Raw genomic sequence first — 21,366 nt, 5'->3', positions numbered from 1 at the left:
TGTGTGATAATGATCTAGAACATCAGATCCTCACTGAGGAAGACATTGTGCAAGAATGCTCATCATCATCGTTGCAAGCTAATGAAGACAACTCCGATGATGAAGCGTGTGAGGAAACAACTGGTGCGAGTCACACTGAAGCAACTGGAATGCTGGAGAATCTACTGATTTATTTCGAGAGACAGGATGACCCATCAGCTGGTGAGCTTCTGACCTTGAAGTGGTTGCAAGATCATGCAGCCCGAAAGAGAGTTTCAAAATTAAAGCAAAAAAACGTTGAGGACAATTTCAAGTAAACTTCTCAAAAATAGTTATTTGTTTTGTGTTGTAATATTTGTGTGTTTAATTTTGTAATATAATGTTCTACGTTAAAACTTTATTGCATTGTACAGTATTCTGTTTACTTACCATATTCTTTTATTTTTTATAATTTTTACTTTAAAATATTGTTTTATTAATTTAATATTTTGGTCCTTGAGGTTGTCACAGACATTCTCTTACATATGCCAGACAAGCTGTACTTGCTACCTGATAGTCTAAAATGCTGATGGAACTGATATTCAGGTGACATTCAAGTCAAGTGGACCCAATTTTGGCAAAGTTCGGACGGACTGTGACAGCCAAATCATCTGCTTGCACCTTCACAATGGTGGGACTGTTAGCAATCCTAGGTATAACCTCCATGCCCAAGCACACTGTGGGTGACCACCCAGGTGTGAACTAATGTAAACGGGGGTGTCAAGCTGTAGTATCATCACACGGAGGAATGCCGCCTCTGTGTTACCAGACAATACTAGGTAGTAGATAACTCTTGTTAACCGGTGCAATAACACCACACTTTGCTTATTGGAGGCTTGAAGTGGTGAACCCATGTTTAGTCCCCAGAGCTAAGTTTCGGTCAACCCTTCCCCATCTCTTCCATCACGATGATCACCACAACGAAATCCAAATTTCCTTATATTTCGAGGGTACAGCTCTAAAACGGTGTTTGCAGGCTGGCCGCCAGTTAGTACACCGGACCGAACCTTTTGGTCTCTTCAGGAGCCTTCCAGATCAGCTAGTGTATAATCTTGCTACCTCTTACTTTTACCTCTACTCTGCCAGATAGTGACTGGAGGGAGTCTAAGTAGTGTGCATGCGGGAGGCATTATTGAAGCCACGTTATGTCAAGGATCTGGGTATATTCTTACCATGTGTAAGCCATATCCAAAAATTTCATTACTTCATACAGCAAGGCCCCCACTTTTTCTTACTACCGAATACACCATTAATAGTCAAACTAATAGAGCAAACTTATCTGCGAAAAGATGTAAACCTCCCAAACACTTCCTAGTTCATTTCACAAATATACATGGTCTAAGTTCTAATCTCAATGATGTCCATTTCCACTTAAAGTCTGCCAAAACCCCATGAACTTTTCTGACAGAATCTCAGTTATTGGTTGATTCAACCACTGCTCATCTCAATTACCCAAATTATTCTCTGTATGATTCCTTTCGCCTCAAAGGTGGTACTTGTGCAAATTACTAAGTTTCTGATATTCCCTGTCAGAAACTTAGTAATTTGGAATCTTATCTTTTCGATCTTCTCTGGTTTAAAATCTCTCTACCTCATTGTGTCAAATTCATCTGTTGTCTCTACCATTCTCCCAACTCCACTAATCACTTGGAGCTCTTTGACTTCCTCTCTTTGCAACTTGACTTTCTCCATTCCACTTTCCTAACAATGAGGTAATTTTCCTTGGTGATTTTAATATTCACAACTACAGCTGGCTTACGTTTTCTAGTCACACCCACCCAGCTGGTCGAGATACTGAGGCTTTTGCAATTAATAATGACCTTGCACAGATTGATCATTTACCTACAAGAACACCAGACAATCCTAACCATACAGCCAACACGCTTTTTTTTTTTTTTTTTTTTTTTTTGAAGAGACAATCACAACTTGGTGATTGTCTCTTCTCCAGTGGAACCTTGATCTCATGGCTGTTCCCAACCTCATATTGTTTGGCATTACAAGATGCAAAATGGAATGACCTGCAAGATTCCTTTTCTTCTTTTCCTTGGTTGGATTACTGTTTCAAAATTTCCAATGCCAACATTTGCTCAGATCGTGTCAGTGAAATTATTCCTGTAGGGATGGAATCCTTTATCCTACACTCCACTTTAAAATCTCGTACTTTATCTAAACCTTGGTTTTCCAATAAATTCGCTAAGGCTGTTCAAGAGAAGAACGTTGCATATCGTAATTGGCTTGTTTCCAATTCTTCAGTTTCTATTTCCGCCTACAGCAAAGCTCACAACAATTGTAAAACAGTTATTAATCAGTCCAAACTAGATTTTGAACAGGCTAAGAGTAGAAAACTTGCTTCTTGCCCTAATGGTAGCCGAATATTCTGGTCTCTTGCCAAATCTATTGGCCACAACTTTTGCCCATCTCTGCTCCCACCCCTCTCAAAACCAATGGTTCTGTTGTCACTTCAGCCAAGGATAAACTGACCTGCTAGCATCCCATTTTTCTTCCAGCTCATGTATTAATGATCTTGGTAAAACACCTCCCAACATTCCCAACTTGCTCCATTCAATGCCTCCTGTGGTCTTCCATCAAAAGGATGTCAGAAGGATTTTGCCGAATCTTGATGCTAAGAAAGCTCCAGGTCCTGATGGTATTTCTCCACTTCTTCTCAAAACCTGTGCTCCTGAACTTACTCCTATTCTTTGCCGGATTTTTTCACTTTCTGATTCCAAAGGTGTTTTTCCTTCTTGTTCATATAAACTTGCTCATATCCAGCCAGTTCCTAAAAAGGGTGACAAATCCCTCCCATCCAATTATCGTCCCATTGCAATTAATTCTACTCTGTCTAAAGTAATGGAGAAATCAATTAACCACCAAATCTTAAACTACCTAGAAACCTTCCTGATCAATGATCGCCAGTATGGATTCCATCAGTGTCGATCCACTGGTGATATTCTAACTTATGTTACCCATTTATGGACAAATTCAATGGAAAAGTTCGGGGAAACACAAGCAGTTGATTTTGACATCTCAAAGGCTTTCGATCATGTTTGGCATAAAGGTCTTCTAAACAAGCTTCTATCTTATGGTTTGCCAATTGTTTTTTGTAACTGGTTTTCCAGTATTCTCTCTGATCGCTCACTGAGGGTGATGGTAGATGGATCTCTGTCTTCTAACTTCTCCACTAATGCTGGTATCCCGCAAAGTTCAGTTCTTTCCCCCACTCATTTCCTCTTGTATATTAATAACCTTCTTCCATTGACTGGAAATCCTATCCATAGTTTTCCCGATGATAGCACATTACATTCCGCTTTCCATTTTGAGAAACCTTGCCCTGCTCAATCAGCTTCAACTTCCCGAATATCCACTATCAATTCCTTAAATGCCGATCTCCCGGTAATTCTCCAGTGGGGCAAAGACAACTTAGTTGATTTCTATCCTTCTAAAACTGAGTCTCGTCTTATATCTTGCAAAAAGGATTCTTCTGCTCCTATGCTTATCTTTGGTGACATTCTGATTTCTAGGCAAAATGATATATCTCTTTTGAGGATTACTCTGACTTCCAATCTCTCTTGGCACAAACACATTACAAATATTGCTTCCTCTGCATCTAAAAAACTTGGTTTTCTCTTTCACTCTCGACGTTACTTTTCTTCCAAACAGCTGTTCACTCTGTACACATCACAAATCTGCCCTACCATGGAATATCGTTCCCACACCTGGGGGGCAGTTAGGTTAATTAATGACTCCTCTTTAACACAGTCTCTCCACTCTCTGTCTCACAGACGTACTGTTTCTGTTGCATGCCTTTTCTACAGATACTTCCATGGTCAATGTTCTTCTGAATTAGCTTCTATAATTCCTACTCTCTCTTTCAAAACAGTCTCACTATGTGCTGCCATCAGCCAACATCCATATACTGTCCAACTTCAAACTCACAGAACCAATTTTTCATCTTCCTCATTTATTCATTCAACTGCCGTTTTCTGGAACCAACCTTGCTTCATACATATTTCCTGAAAATTACAGTCTACAGAAGTTCAAGTCTAATGTCAACAAATATATTTTTCATCTTCTCAACCTCCAACCTAAGCACAGTACTGAGTACAATAGGTTCTAATACCGTGAAGGTAATAAAAAAAAAATATATATATATATATATATAAACCAATTTAGTTAAAATATTGTTATTTGTTAACTTTAAATAAAAACTGATAAATGAAAAGATAGCTTCTGGTTAATCCGGACCGAGTGTGGTCCCATCAACTCCAGATTAACGCAGTTCTACTGTATAATGTAATATAAAATTATATAATTTAAAAACTCATTTACAGTGGAAACTACACATGTGCACAAAAAAAAAAAAAAAAAATCAAACCTCAGAATCTTGGAACTTCCACCTGCCTGAATTACATTATGAATTTTATGTGGTAGGGATTCAATTAGTGGCCTTTAATGATGGCTCCTCTAGTTTCTTTACTGGGGTTTTTAACAGGATCCAGATCAAGAAATTGAGGGGGTGGGAGCATTCAATGCATTTACTATCGCATTCTTCAAACCAAGCAGAAAGAAACCATTCACTTCATGAAAGTGGCATTTCCTTTGGGATAAAAGTGATTTGATGAGATCATTTCACACAATTATATCACAACCACAGCCTGGAGGGGAAGTAACACATGAAGGATCCATCATATCTTAGTTCCCTCCATTTGCCAGTTAGCACTAGCATTAGGAGAGGCATATGAGGCAAGAAAGCAAGCTTATATAGCATCAGCCAAAAAAAAAAAAAAAAAAAAAAAACACTTCCCATTTCACCTTTCACCCATCCATTCACTCCAAAAGTTTGTCTAGTTCAGCCTTGAATTTATTTAAGTTGTCAACTCCCACAAAGACAGATGGAAGTCTGCTACAGCAATCAAGCACCCGCTGGCTAAAAGTAAATTTCTGCACATCTATTCTACAACTGTCTTTCCTAAATTTGAATTTATGCCCCCTTAGGAATCTGAGCAAGAGGAAGAATCCCATCAGCATTGAGCTTGCTCAAATTCACCATTCAAGGCCTTATACATCTCAATCAGATCACCTTGCAGGTGCTAGTCTCCAGATGCTGCAATTTGCAGAACTTAAGCCTTTCTTGTTCCACTCACTAATCTCGTTGCCCCTCTCTGTACTCATTCTAACATTCATGATAAGAATCTTATCAATCAATTCAGCCCAGTAAGATTCTGCAAGGCACATGTAGGGTAGAAAATTACTCAGCAAGACCAGTGCATATTAACAGAAGGGACTGTAAACTGCTAGTCTGGAGGGGAAAAAGTTTAGTTCAAGAGGCATTTGTGCAAAAAAAATACCTGTTTGGGTATTTTTTGGCACAAGGGCCTCCTGAACTAAACTATGCCTATTCATAATTTTTTGACAAAAATTTGTTTAAATTCTATGATGATGTTGTTATTTGGTTTTTAGGAGCATTAGCAACTAAGGTCATATTGCTCCGGGGATATGTGGTGGTCGTTCTCTGATCTTTCCGCATCCTCCATATTTGGTGGGCACGGGCTCGAACCCCAGTCTAATCAAGAAGCGTGTGCTACGCACTGCTGCTCCTGCCCACCTAGTTACGGAGACGCCTAAATTCTATGATACCTACAGCCAATTATATAGCTGGAGGCATTTCAAGTAGAATGAACAGGTTTATCAAGAATTCCATCATTACAATTATGTGTGATAGATTCTATGGTTCCTAAAAATTCGAACCAAGACCTAACAATAACCTTTTGGATATCAAAATCCTAGTAACAGTCAATAAGGATTGTGCAACTGTCAATAATTGTTCATTGAGTCTGACAAAAGGGCCCAGAAGTGAATTTTCTCCCCTAAGTAAAAAAGTTGTGTTAAATAAGTGTCGTCAACATGAATCGTAGCTAGCATCACTTCTCCTTCTTCTTGCCTGTTTTGTCTGAAGCTAGATGCCCATAACTGCAATTCATGATTTATTCTGAAGAAGTTTTGAGTTTTCTATAGCTGACACTAGTAGCTAGCTCTGAACACTGCTTTTATAAGAATTTTGTAATCAATATAAAGAATCAGAAAACACCATACCTTCCTGGCATTTCTACTTTATTTCTTGACTGCTTTACCCTCCTCCACCGTGTTAGAGAGGTAAAGAGAAAGCAATATACATGATCTGGTTATCAGCAATGATTCTACAGGCATAAAGAACTTTAAGTAAGGGAACCGTTAAGTGGCAGCAATCATAGTGTATTGTATAGCAATTATTCAAAGATATAACTATTGTCAAGGGTAAAGGGAAAGGATTATGTTTTCACAAAGGTGACTATTACAGGTTCAGGCATTTTTTAAACTCTTTTCAATTTGACAACTGATACCGGTAAAAAAATGAAAATGACAAATGGGAAGTACTCGTTGGTTTGTCTGCAAGGTCTGCAAATTCATCCTCTAGAAATACCAGCATGATCTGATATCCAACAGTAGCTAATTGACTGGTTGCATGTCTGGAAATGACATCTTCCATCAAATCTTCATCAGACAGGAAGATAAATTGGATTTTAATCGCCATAACTGTGCCTGTTGTTTGTTATTTGGTTTTTAGCAGCATTAGCTGCTAAGGCATATTGCTCCGGGGATATGCGGTGGTCATTCCCTGACCTTTCCGCATCCTCCATATTTGGTGGTCACAGGCTCGAACCCTAGTCTAATCAAGAAGTGTGTGCTACACACTGCTGCTCCTGCCCGCCTGGCTACGGAGGCACCGTAACTGTGCCTTTATCTATGCTCTAATATACATTAGAGCATAAATAAACTGACGATTTGATATGCTGTCTAAAGCTAATGTTATGCATACAATTCTGCTCTGTAGCTACTACATTCTGCTGGAAGAGATATGCCAACTAGGAAGTGGAAGAAACTGCTGCCGCAGTTTCTTCCACCTCCCAATAGCTCTATCTATTTCAAGTGGTCAATATAAATAAAACAAACTATGATTTGAAAAATTCAGTGGTTACATACTTCAATAACAACGAACAATTTCCCGTTGTTAGAAGACATCACATAAAAAGAAGGACACGGAGTTCAGGGAGGATCCAGTTTAAGCATCTCTGGAAAAACATGTTAAATATCAACATTCCAACTGTGCATGAGTTCATCCAGTCTGAGTCCTGCACGATGATTAATTTCATTTATTGTGGTAAATGATTGATCTATTGAACAGTTATATCCAATTGGAATGAGAAGAAAGGCTTCCAATTATTAACCATATAGGACTTCCTTGTCATATAGTTAACATTAATACTAGTTTTGGCTGTATAATTATAAAGTAGATTTCTTCCTGAGATAAGGTAAAGGTAGCTTCATTTCAATATATATAACCTGACTGAAACTGTTCTAAATGCACACATCTAGAAGAAACTCTTCCTGGCAGAGTCATAGATTGACTCTGCCAGGATCCATAGTCTAAGTGATCAAATTAAGACTGTATAAATGTAATAGAAAGATTCTATCAGCATTCCAGGACTTGGCAAAGAAAGCTTTTAGAATTTATCTTCTTTAGGCAAACAGTCCAAAGATAAGCATTATGTGCTGCAAAGTTAAGTTCATTACATAAAAACTAGTAAATAGAATTAGACAGTTTTTGACATATAATTCTGGATTCAGGTATGACTTGCCTTGTTTACTGGAATAGCTGTATATTTTTGTTCTGCTATATGATAACATTCCATGCTTCTAATATTAAAAACCATTTATGCTACTGAAATTTGGAGTTGCCAAATACATTTGAAACATACACTATATATTTCAAATGTTTGGAAAGTCTTGTATCATGTTGGTGATTCTAATGGCAATTAACACTGCAGTGAGAATGAAATCCTAGGGGAAATACCATCCTCTCCTCAAACAAAAGGTTTAGATGAAGTATTTTGATAGACTTTTTCTGATATTGATAGAGATAGGTTCTGTGGTTAAGGAAAATTTCTATTAACTGGCATCTCAAACCAAAAGAATAAAGGTCCTGAAAGATCCATATCACCAAGCAGTATCAAAACCTTTTTCTATATCCAGATTTTCACTGTTTCCATATTTGACATGATTTAGAGTAAGCTATGCATTTCAGACAGTGGAGAGATAATGCTATACAGTCAGACTGAGTGTGTTCCTTTGAACTGCAGTTAGCAACATACTGAGTCACTTCGATATAACATTTATATGTGGCTATATTTCTGGCACTTATAGTACCCGAGAGGGTTCCGAATATACAGCCAAACTAAGCAGTTTAAACATATGGCTTTAGTATTAGTAGAGGAAAATGATGGATGAAAGCAAGCTTATACAGCATCAGCCAAAAACAGGGAGTGGGAGCCAACACCCCTAATCACCTATCCATCCCTTCCAGTAATTTGACTAGTTCTTCCTTGAATTCATTCAAACTACTCACTTCTACAACAACAACAACTGGAAGTTTGTTCCAACAATCAACCATTGCTGGTTGAAGGCAAACCTCTACGCAGCTATCTTGCAACAATCTTTCCTGCAATTTACAGAACTGAAGCCTTTCTTGGTAACATCCCAATCTTTTTCATTTTCCATTACCCTGGGCGTAGTACCACAATATACAGTACCTTGCATTTGTCAATGTTAAACTTAAACTGCCATTTCTCAGCCCATCTGCCTAATCTTTTTAGATCCTGTTGCAATAACTTATACTGATTATTGTCATTAATCAGCTTACCAACCTTTGTCATCAGCAAACTTAGACATTAAGCATGATATACCTTCATTAATATCATTAATAAATATAGTCAACAACAATGGGTCCAGCACTGAACCCTGGGAAATTCCACTCCCTTTAAACACCCCTTTATCCAGAGCAGAAACTTGCCTTAATGCCACACCGCCCCAATTTCTACAGCATTTACAAACCTATAAACATTAAACCAAGCTTTGTTGCTAATAGCCCAGGGTTCAATCAGTGTGCTGATAGAATCAAGAAGTGAACTTCATGTGCTTTTACTTTTATAGCACAAGGAAGTCATCCTTAAGCAGTCATTTAATGAACATCTACATGCATTATGGCACATCACTTAAATGCTTTCTGAATGCCTATAAGAATAACAACACATCATTTGTAGTGCCGTTTTGATGTGTCCAATGCAACAGAAAATGTATTAAGTGATCCTTGTACGAAAAATCTTTTTTCTCACCATCTAAAATTGATAATGAAATACAGAATAAATGCCACCCCCCCCTCCCCGTGTCTCTCTCTCTCTCTCTCTCTCTCTCTCTCTCTCTCTCTCTCTCTCTCTCTCTCTCTCTCTCTCCCCACCACTTTTTTTTTTTTTTGAAAGCATGCCTAAGTTAAAAAAGAAAAATGTTTACCTCAATTTTAATCAACTTTTGTTGTTTAATATGTAAAGTAAAAATTGCATGAGACCTTGAAGACTGTGCATTCATCCTTGTACTTGCTGTAGTTCGAGAAAGTGCTCCAATTTTCAAACACTGAAGAGTCTAATAACAGAAATATTAAAATTTTTAGGAGATACACTCACACACACACACACACACACACACACACACACACACACACACACACACACACACACACACACACACACACACACACACACACGCGCGCACGCAAATTATGCCCTTAAGATTTAACATTTACACTAGTATATCTATTATATGTTAAAAGTTATATATAAACCTAAAAATGTCTAAAATGATCACTAATCAATAAATTTTTAAATTTCCAATACATAAATCCACCTCACAATATTCAGACTAAATTTCAAATGGCCAAAATAAAAAAGGCAAAATAGTGAAAATTTTATACATGCAATACTGTATGCAATTGTTATTTTATATATTGTACAAACAGGCAAAACCGTAGTCATGCATACTGGTGTCACACAGAAGTCAAAGAACCAATTATATTTTGGTATTGTAGAGGTGATTAAATTCCAGGAAGGACCAAGCTTTTAACTTTCACTTGGTTTAATTATTAATTTAATTACCCACTGTATAAGGCAATGATTAGGCCACATATTAATACTGCATACAAGTGTGGAAGCCTCATATTAGGAAGGACATGATCCATTGGAACAAATGCAGAGAAGAGCAATAAGAAGAGTAAGTCAGGGGAGCAAAAGGTTTCTCTTACCAGGAAAAACTTCAGTTTTGCAAACAGCAGCATCTGGAGACTAGCAGACCTGCAAGATCTGATTGAGGTGTTGAAGACTTTGAATGGATTGAGTAAGCTCAATGCTGATGGAATCCTTCCCCTTGCTCAGATTACATGAGGGGACATAAATTCAAATTGAAGTAGATGGTTGCAGGATAGATGTGCAGAAATTTGTCTTTAACCAGTGGACAGTTGATTGTTGGAACAAACCCCTATCTGGTATTGCAGAGGTGGGTAATTTGATTAAATTCCAGGAAGGACTAGACAAAGTGTTAGAGGGAATGAGAAGTTACTGAAATGTACCGTTTTTTTTGTTTGTTTGTTTTTTGATGATGTATAAGTTTGTCAATGCCTGTTCATTATATATAACAATTACAAAAAAAAAACACTTAGTTGCACAGAATTTTTCCGTTACAACAGAACTTTGATTCTAATATCTTCTACCTCAAACAGAGAGAGGAGATATATAAAGGAAAAATATAGTACAATAAAATATATTTTAATATAATACTTGCATTTCTATAAAAACAAACTATATAATATCAGTAGATACACCATAGTTAACCCATAAAATAAAACTACATATGTGGTGTAGAGGAATCGGCTACCTTCACGAGATACCAGGTATTGCACTACTTCTAATAAGCAATGCTTCTCTAGTAGAGAAGACTACTGATATTTATTCTTAGTGGGCACCACCACCCAGAAGGCACCGTTTCAAAGCTTGTTGGCCTTTCGTTGGTGGGTGAGAAAGTACCCTGGTAATGCAAACATGCCATCACGGTTGCGAAGTTAATTCCACAATATGAGAGATGCTAAATGGTGAACAGAATGATACTGTATTTAAAGACAAAATGCGCAATGCATTTAGTCTTTAAATACAAATTTACAAATTTACAATTTCAATCAAAAGGATAGTTGTGTAAAGCAAAGTAAAGAATAATTGGGCAAAATTACAATATTTCAATCGGTTTTACAGAGGTGGAAATTGATATGTGAGGAAAATGCAGTAATATGAAAAGTAAATTAATTTGAAAATAAATAAAATAAAAATACAATTAAATTAAGATGAAATTAATAATCAATTAAATCAACTATAATGAAAAATAGATAAATAAAATTGAAGTGAGGTGAAATAAAAATAACTAGAGTTATGCCCAAATTTCTGTTATTAATAGGTTGCAACTGGGTATTCTTTCTCCTGAATATGAGGTTGTATCAATATTGTGAGCTAGACATTTCTGAATTGATGTCCTTTCTTCTGTTTTACTTTCACAATGTTGGACTGCTGATCCATATGCATATGCTCCATGGAGTGAATCAACAATCCCTTATTAATGATCCTACTTGGTTACTCCATGGAGTAAGTGAATCAAGGGTCCAAGAGCATGAAAGAAAACATAACAGATAGCAATTGAAAAATAGGCAGACCACTCCATCAGTGCAAATTGAAACTGAGGAGAAAGAATTTCCAATCACAACTTTTAGTAGCAAAAATTCAAGCAGCCACAAACAGAAAAACAACTAGCCAACCATAACAAAGTGAAGATTTATTCCATAAGACTTTGCACCTCCCAAGGTTATCTAAATTATTGAATAATGTTTTAATCTCACCCAGCTCAACCACTTTGGATTCCCAAGGATTTTCACACCTATGTACCTTAGTGTGAGTGGAGGTGTCCACACACAATGCAGTTTTACTAGAACTATCAGGTAAACCAAATAAGTTCCTATATTTCAAAGTAGAAAATTTTTTAATTAGATAAGCAGATTTAATTAAATTAAATTATTATTATTACTCAATTTATTGCATATGCTTCGCCCCTAAACAGCCTTCAGCTAGGAGGGTACCAATATACATTTGTACATTATAACTTAGACAGTAAACATACAAGTAGTACATAAATTACGCATAAGTAATTTATGTACATTAGTTTCTATAAAATAATACCACGAATAACATCTACGAGCATATAAAGCACATATATACATGGACACAAGCAAAAGGTAGAGACATATAAATACATACGTATCGTAATATATACAACTAACATACATACGTAATAATACATAAAAAGAAATAATAATTTAAAACAAATGAATTCATCTCTGTAGAGGAACAAAGTAGGATTCAACGGAGATTCCATCCTGAAGGGGATAATCAGGAAACTTCTACAGTTGCATATGGTGGTACATGTCTTGTATCTTCTGAGATCTGTGTGCTTTCTCATTACAGAACTTGTCGGGGTCAATCTTCAGGGTGTTGTACGTTTGGAGGATGTTATCCAGAAATCTTCTGTAAGAATTGTTAAATTTTGTAATAAGCTTCTTAGGGGAACCCACACATCACTGCACACAGCTTAGGACCCCCAACAAGATTGCGGATATTTGGGGAGGGTCAAAACAATCGGTGAGGAGCTGACAGAGGTTGTGCAGATTTCCTGCGATGAGCAACTGATTCTAAGAGGTGCAACCAAGGTTTGTATACGATTGATCTCGAGATGGTGAAAGGATGCTGATGAATTTTTTGATGTTAGCAAGGGAAGCAGAGAACCAGATTGTCAAAGCATATGTGGGAATCAGAACAAGACATGTTTGTATGTAGTGAGTGGCAAGCTTGTGATTGTTTACTCCAGTAATTTCCTGTCTTATCGCCCCACTGCTGACAGAACTTTTTCCTTAGTGTTGGCAAAGTACTGTTGGAAGGTCAGGTACTACACTCAGGGAGTTGGAGAATGAAAATAACCTGAGGGTAATTGTGCAGTCAGATATGAAGTTTTCTGAGCAGTGCAGATGGGATGCAAGAGTAGCTCATGGTGTCTTGTCAATGATATACATGAATTTTTTTAGCAGGGATAAGGAGGCGATTATCCCTTTGTATAAGGCAATGGTCAGGTCACACCTTAAGTACTGTATACAGGTCTGGAGGCCTCATTTTAGGAAAGATGTAGAGCTGCTGGAACAAGTACAGAGAAGGCAAAGATTAGTGAATGGAACAAAAGGTTGCTCTTAGGAAGAAAGGCTTAAGTTTTGCAAATTACAGTGTCTGGTGACTAGGCACCTGCAAGATGATCTGACTGAAGTGTATAAGGCCTTGAATGGTTTGAGCAAGCTTAATGTTGATGGGATTCTTCTTCTTGCCTAGATTAATCACCTCAGGTGACATAAATTCATTGAGGAAAGACAGTTGTAGAATAGATGAGCAGAAATTTGCCTTTAGCCAGCAGGTGATTGATTGCTGGAACAAACTACCATCTGTCATTGTAGAAGTTGACAGCTTAAATAAAAACAAGGCAGAACTAGACAAATATTTGGAGTGAATGGATGGGTAAAATGGGAAGGTTTTTTTTTTTTTTTGGTTTTTTTTTTTGGCTGATGCTGTATAAGCTTGCTTTCTTGCATCATATGCCTCTACTAATGCTAATGCTAAATGCATTCTCACTCTTTACAGAACATGGATTATCGTATGCTAAACTATGATCAGGATTAATCTGTTCTGCTCCTTCTGTATACTACATAATGTGTCTTTCCACAGGTACACACAGTATTACTGGTGTTATGCTCTCTTGGTTATTTCTTTTTCCAAATCATCTTTATCATTGCTAGTGATAGACATGGCCTAGAGAGGAAATCCTCTAACTTATCATTCCAGGTATATAAAAAACACCAATGCCACCCAGATGGCTGTTTCAAGACAATGTTCTCTCAAGTTGCACTGATAGCATGTCTGTCCATATGGACAGGCATCCTATCAATACTAGCACTTAACTTCAATACCCCATATGGCACGTAGGCCAGATGAGATGCCACAAGAAACAGAGCAGTGTTTCCTGACCTAGGGTTTGCAGTCTACTTTGTGCGTGTGTGTGTGTGTGTGTGTGTGTGTGTGTGTGTGTGTGTGTGTGTGTGTGTGTGTGTGTGTGTGTGTGTGTGTGTGTGTGTGTGTTCCACAGTACTTGACAATAACACAGACCATTTTTTTTGGCAATCACATTAACAGTGATGGATATAGGTATGATAATAACAATCTAACATATACTATACATGTTAAATACAAGTACATATCACTGTATTTAAAAAACAGTTCTTTTATTTGTATCATTACATTTAAAAAACGTCATGCATGCATAGTTTAATATTTTTTGTCATCTGTGGTTTTTTCCAGCTCAATTATAAGTGATCTGTATCTGAAAAAACAAAAAAGGGTAAGGAAATATTGATACAGAAAACACAATTAATTAAAAGATTAACAAAACCTTACCTCTTCAACTGAAAGAACTGACCGAGTTGTAACCCCAACAGTATAAATGCATCCGCTAGCATCTTCATGTATTTTAATATGTGACCTTTTACCCTAAAATAAAATTATTTAAAAAAAAAAAAAGACATTTCACTGTTGTTTAAAAATAATGCAAAATTACAGTATATATTTACTTAAAAGTGAACTCCAAAGTCACAATCACAGTCAATCTTACAGTATCATTAGACAGGTGAAATCAAATTTACTAAAATGTCAAAATTTTTGGAGCCATGAAAATTTTCTGGTTCACTAGATAAAATTCAAATGTGGAAACTTTTAAAAATTGGAATCTGAAACAATACAGTTTTAATACAGTTCAGTTTTCAGCCATAAGAAACCAGAAAGTGCAAAAAGTTTCTTGAAATGCACAAGAAAATAAATATACACCTTAGCAGTGGTTAGGCCTAAACTACTGGATTACATTAATTATATTGATAGATGAAAAAAAAAAAAGGAAATATGGGCAATTTACTTGTTTCTACCTGTCTGTAGTATTTAAGATTGATAAAATTAAATCTGTGTTAGGAAAATGATCCATATTATTATAACACACCCACACATACAAATGGTAGGCACATGCACTCCACTTCACTTCAGTTTAATAAAGGCACATTTTGTAAAGCTAGACTCATAAGGGAAATGCTTTTTAGTGTGAATTAAAAAAAAATAAAAAAAACTGAAGCTCATTTCCAATTAAATGACACTATCAATACCCATAGTTGTTGGGTATGGGAATACTCACCTCAAAGCATGTCTTCACTATCAGTTTTCTGCTCTCTCCTCATTTTCTATCACTGCTGCAGTGTGAGGGTCGTCTGACTTGGGCATATCCATCAAACCCCTACCACCATCACTGACACATGTGACCCAATGTATAACTGTTTTCACATCAACTGTTATGTTCTTGTTTTCTTCAAATCGGTGAATCTCAATGGGTGCAAGTTTCTCTGCATTCAGAAACACAATAACATACCACTGCACTTATATACACATTTTCACAGAATACAACAGCCTACCACTTGGTATAGTGTTGAAACTTGCATAATATCAGCAGTAAATTTAAATTTTCACTTGACACCACTACATTTTGTACACAACAACACACAAGTGGGAAAAAATTGGGAGGAATTAGTTCCAGAGTGGGATCTGTATATACTATCTGAACCTCCATCAGAAACAACTCAGTAGTCTATAACATTACAGCTATGAAAAAATACAATATCTTATGACTATGATTTGCAACAAGTTTTCCAAGAATGCCCTTAGATACTTAACCCATAAGAGATGTCTACATTATAACAATATGCTAAGCTAGGGGCAAAAATCCAGAAATCCCAAACTTGTCAGATTAAGTAATACAATATCACATACCTAGTGTGCAATGGAAAAAATTAACTTGTTAAAACAAATTTAAATAAAAATTAATAATCTGCATTATACTTGTAACATACAGAAAAATAAATAAATAAAAAAAAATAAAAAAAATTGCAGAAAGTGGTTGGTTCAAAAATAATTAAAGAAAATACAAGCACAGAAGTTCAACCATAGATAAAGGGCATTTTTAAATTCACATTTACATGATTAATTTTATTAAAAAACTTTTATCTTCATATCACCTGTCTCATGCCAATTCAATAAAATAAAATTCTTTAGTAAAAGCATAAAAGTTACCTTTTCATCTAGTTCTTTCACTGGATCTAATAAATCGATTATTTCTTCATTATACAACTAGAAAAGAAAAGTTTAAATTTTTTATTTTTAGGTATAAATGCCTGCATTTATATTTTGAAAAAATTCTCGATTATGCTTTTTTTTTTGTTGCAAACCTTTAAACTAATAAACTTACCTCCATAAATTGTACATTAATTTTAAAGTCAGGTGTTGGATCTCCATTTTCCCTGGACATCTGTTGTCTCTCAGAAATACCATGAAACAGATGTTCTACTGCTCTAGGAATTATACCTCTCTCCTCATGAGTAACACTGATATCAAATCCTGTTCCCATTGTATATGTTTTACCAGAGCCAGTCTTTAAAAAAAAAAAAAAAAGTAACAAAAAATTCCTATTAAATGTTTAAAAATAACAATAACAGTACAGTATATATTTAATTTTATTCGTAAAGCATTCTTATTCATTATTATCTGCTTTAATAAATAAATATTATTATTATTATTATTATTATTATTATTATTATTAAAATCAGTTTATTTCCCAAAAAACCTTGGGTCACCCCGGGACGGCTCTGTGCCAGAAGGGTGTGAATACAGACTAAGGTGCGAGAAATACAATGTACAATAAACAAGGGTACATTCGTGCTCGACCCAAGACGTTTACAGGATTAAATAAACAATAATGTACAAAATATACAGTAATATACATGATTACATGAAGACAGAAAGTCTTTGTCATATACAAATAGGCAAGTTAAAAAAACAAAAAAAAAAAAAAAAAGGTCTGTCCAGGAGCAGGTGAGTATTATAGGTTCATAATCTGGTAACAGTTCTTGAGGATTTCCTTCCTGTAGGGCTTGTCTTCACAGAACCTATCAGGGTGGATCCTAAATTTATTGAAGATCCGAAGACAATTGGCTGGAAACATGTTCCTCAGGGAATCGATGTTTGACAGAGTAAGACGTAGAGGGAGACAGGAGTCGGGGTGCTTCCCTCTTGCCCTCCTCGGGCCAGAGATTAATGCGGATACTGATGGAGCATCAATTCGCCTCGTTATAAGCCGTACTAGCATGAGAACATTTTTTGTCATGACGATATGTCTCCAGGGAGTGGTGCCTAGATTTGCTTGTAGGATAGATCTGGAGATAGTTAGGGGGTGGCCTACCACCCTGTTCATCCATCTAAGCAACCAGTACTCTAAACTGAGATACTTCTGAAGGTATGAGGCAGGGGCAGATAACCAAATTTCTGAAGCATAGAGAGGAATCGGCGTAATACACCTCAGGATGTGCCCAATAAGCAGCGCTGGCTGATGCACACCAACGAGCTCTTGACACACTGCCCAAAGAGCAGCGTACGTCTTCTGCCTCATCCTGGCAAAGTGAGGCTGAAATGTGAGCCCAACGTCCCAGGTGAGGCCAAGATCAGTATGAGAGGTCACCTTTTGCACTGGTTCCCCACTCACACAGATTTGGATATCATTTTTGGCTTTCTTCTTGGTTATCGTCAGTTGTGCTGATTTGGAAGGGCTCAGATGCAGCCCTTCCAAATCAGCACAAATATCTAGTGACAAATTGTACATTAATGTTATCTTATTCATTGGTATATTTTCAGGCAATACTACAGCTACCGTTCCGCTTTATTTGAATCAAGAACAACTATCCAAAATGATACAAATTTTATAATCACTAATAATATGAGAGTTTTAATAGTTTTGACAGAATTTACTTTTCAAAATCAAAGTTTTTAATCAATCATATTCAATCCAGTGCTTCACAGCACAATTATCTCTCTTTATACTGGAGGAATTAGTTCCACAGTGGCCTCATATATGCTATTTATCAAAAACATAACCCCTACAGTTTCAAATTTATGGAAAATTACATGAAATATGACTGTCCTGTTTTTCAACAAGTTTTCCAAGAATACAGTATAATATAGGTATACCTACTCTACAGTAGATGCCCACGTTATAATAATATGCTATTAGAACTGATATTTTGTAAATGTAAGGAGGAGGAGGAAAAAAGCAGGCATTTCTTGGAAAAGAGAGAGAGTTTTTTTTAAAATCCACACTTTGGACTTGAAATAAAATTTCACTAAAAACACATGCATTTTATATTAAGATGCCATCACAGGATTGTTTACCAATATAGCACATTTCAAACATTTGTTTACCTAGAATTTCTCTGTCTGCAGCTTTCTATTTGAAGTGTCCCACACCAAATGATCATAATAGCTTCAGGGAAGATACCATTGTAATTTTGCCCTATTCAGAAATGCTGAGTCAATGTTCCTGCTATCCAGAATTGGCTGTCAAGGACATTTCTAAAATTTCATCTGAATGAGATCTGAAGCGAGAGTTTTTTCTTTTTATCTTTCACACAGCATTTCCATAAGGAATTGTTAAAATACTGTTCCCTTAGGGGTTAATATTTTCCCCAAAGACAGCCAACATGTACACATGCTACAGAATCTTTTTTTTTTTTTACTTCAGTAGCATGCATTAACTACAACTGTTTCAATGTACCTTTTAACACTTCTTTCTAGATAATGGTAAATGTTCACCATATATTCATCCACTTTCAGAGGAAGGCAATAGTCCCCTAATGGTGCACAAATTAATCAATCACACAACAGATTTTAATATACAACCAAGGTAATCCATTTCCTCTTTCAATCCTCTTGATAGTCCAGTTTTTAAGGCCTAGCATGAAAAAAAGAATTGTCACCACTAGGTATCAGACATTTTTTTGAAAGAAATTTGCCAAGTTTTCAGACTGTTCAGATGGTTGTTCCAGGATACAGAAAAATTTAATCATTATTATTTATTTTTTTTTTTATGAGAACCCCAAACAGGAGAGGTATTAGAACCTATAGTACTTAGTACCGTGCTTGGGTTGGAGGTTGAGAAGACGAAAAAAGATATTTGTTGATATTGGACTTGAACTTCTGTAGATTGTAATTTTCAGGAAATACGTATGAAGGAAGGTTGTTCCAGAAAACGGCAGTTGAATGAATAAATGAGGAAGATGAAAAGTTGGTTCTGTGGGTTTGAAGTTGGACAGTAAATGAATGTTGGCTGGTGGCAGCACGTGTTTGGACTGTTTTGAAAGAGAGAGAGCAAGGATTATAGAAGCCAATTCAGAAGAACAGTGCCCATGGAAGTATCTGTAGAAGAGGCATGCAGCAGAAACAGTGCATCTATGAGAAAGTGAGTGGAGAGACTCTGTTAGAGATGAGTCATTAATTAACCTAACTGCCCTCTTCTGAATGGAATCAAGAAGCCTGAGAGAGGTTTTGGGGGCACCACCCCAGATGTTGGAACAATATTCCATGGCAGGGCAGATTTGCGATTTATACAGAGTGAGCAGCTGTTTGGAAGAAAAGTAACGCCGAAAGCGAAAGAGAAAGCGAAAGTGTATTTTTTAGATGCAGAGGAAGCAATATTTGTAATGTGCTTGTGCCAAGAGAGATTAGAAGACAGGGTAATCCCCAAAAGAGATATATCATTTTGCCTAGAAATCGGAGTGTCACTAAATATAAGCATAGGAGCAGAAGAATCCTTTTTGCGAGATATAAGACAAGATTGAGTTTTAGAAGGGTTGAAATCAACTAAGTTGTCTTTGCCCCACTGGAGAATTACCTGAAGATCGGCATTTAAGGAATTGGCAGCAGATTTTCGAGAACTTCAAGCTGATTGAACTGGACAAGGTTTCTCAAAATGGAAAGTTGAATGCAATGTGCTATCATCGGCAAAACTATGGATAGGATTTCCAGTCAATGGAAGAAGGTCATTGATATACAAGAGGAAAAGAGTGGGGGAAAGAACTGAACCTTGGGGGACACCGGCATTAGTGGAGAAGTTAGAAGACAGAGAGCCATCTACCATCACCCTCAGCGAGCGATCAGGGAGAAAACTGGATAACCAGTTACTAAAAACAGTTGGCAAACCATAAGATGGAAGCTTGTTTAGAAGACCTTTATGCCAAACACGGTCAAAAGCCTTTGAGATGTCAAGAGCAACTACTTATGTTTCACCGAACCTTTCCATTTAATTAGTCCATAAATGGGTAACATAAGTCAGAATATCACCAGTGGATCGACACTGACGGAATCCATACTGGCGATCGTTGATCAGATGGAAGGTTTCTAGGTAGTTTAAGAGTTGGCGGTTAATTGATTTCTCCATTACTTTAGAAAGAGTAGAAGTAATTGCAATGGGACGATAATTGGATGGGAGGGATTTGTCACCCTTTTTAGGAACTGGCTGGATATGAGCAAATTTCCAAGCAGAAGGAAAAACACCTTTGGAATAAGAAAGTGAAAAAATCCGGCAAAGAATAGGAGTAAGTTCAGGAGCACAGGTTTTGAGAAGAAGTGGGGAAATACCATCAGGACCTGGAGCTTTCTTAGCATCGAGATTCATCAAAATCCTTCTGATATCCTTTTGACAGAAGACCACAGGAGGCATTGAATGGAGCGTGTTAGGAATGGTGGGAGGTGTTTTACCAAGATCATTAATACATGAGCTGGAAGAAAAATGGGATGCTAGCAGGTCAGCTTTAACCTTGGCTGAAGTGACAACAGAACCATCTGGTTTGGACAGAGGTGGGAGCAGAGATGGGCAAAAGTTGCGGCCAATAGCTTTGGCAAGAGACCAGAATGCTCGGCTACCATTAGGGCAAGAAGCAAGTTTTCTACACTTAGCCTGTTCAAACTCTAGTTTGGACTGATTAATAACTGCTTTACAATTGTTGTGAGCTTTAGTGTAGGCAGAAAATGAAACTGAAGAATTAGCAAGAAGCCAATTACGATATGCAACATTCTTCTCTTGGACAGCCTTAGCACATTTATTGGAAAACCAAGGTTTAGATAAAGGACGAGATTTTAAAGTGGAGTGTGGGATAAAGGATTCCATTCCTGCAAGAATAATTTCACTGACACGATCTGAGCAAACGTTGACATCAGAAGTTTTGAAACAGTAATCAGACCAAGGAAAAGAAGAAAAGAAGTCTCACAGGTCATCCCATTTTGCATTCTTGTAATGCCAAACAATACGAGGTTGGGAATAGCCATGAGATAAACGTTCCATTGGAGAAGAGACAATCACCAAGTTGTGATCTGAAGTGCCTAAAGGACCTCTCACTTCAACCTTGTACTTAGAAGGGTTATTTGTGAGAAAAAG

General features: G+C 36.8%; 1 protein-coding gene across 3 annotated transcripts in view; it reads right to left on the bottom strand.

The window, feature by feature from the left end:
- Positions 1–21,366, bottom strand: part of LOC150078996 (kinesin-like protein KIF21A) — a 755,520-nt gene that overhangs the window by 692,094 nt on the left and 42,060 nt on the right. For 2 of the 3 annotated variants that reach the window (XM_090383539.1, XM_090383540.1), the window contains exons 4-7: positions 16,354–16,536; positions 16,179–16,235; positions 14,469–14,561; positions 9,403–9,531 (exon numbers count right to left, since the gene is read on the bottom strand). In XM_090383539.1, coding sequence (XP_090239665.1) covers positions 9,403–9,531; positions 14,469–14,561; positions 16,179–16,235; positions 16,354–16,536 — 462 coding nt within the window. The remainder of the gene's footprint in view (positions 1–9,402; positions 9,532–14,468; positions 14,562–16,178; positions 16,236–16,353; positions 16,537–21,366) is intronic. The other variant, XM_090383541.1, reaches the window with a different exon arrangement.

The sequence above is a fragment of the Mastigoproctus giganteus genome, chromosome 10 (genome assembly GCF_048544385.1).
Source record: "Mastigoproctus giganteus isolate SK-2022 chromosome 10, ASM4854438v1, whole genome shotgun sequence".
NCBI lineage: Eukaryota > Metazoa > Arthropoda > Arachnida > Uropygi > Thelyphonidae > Mastigoproctus > Mastigoproctus giganteus.
Note: the sequence above shows the minus strand (reverse complement) of the source record. Positions and strands in the feature narration are given on the sequence as shown.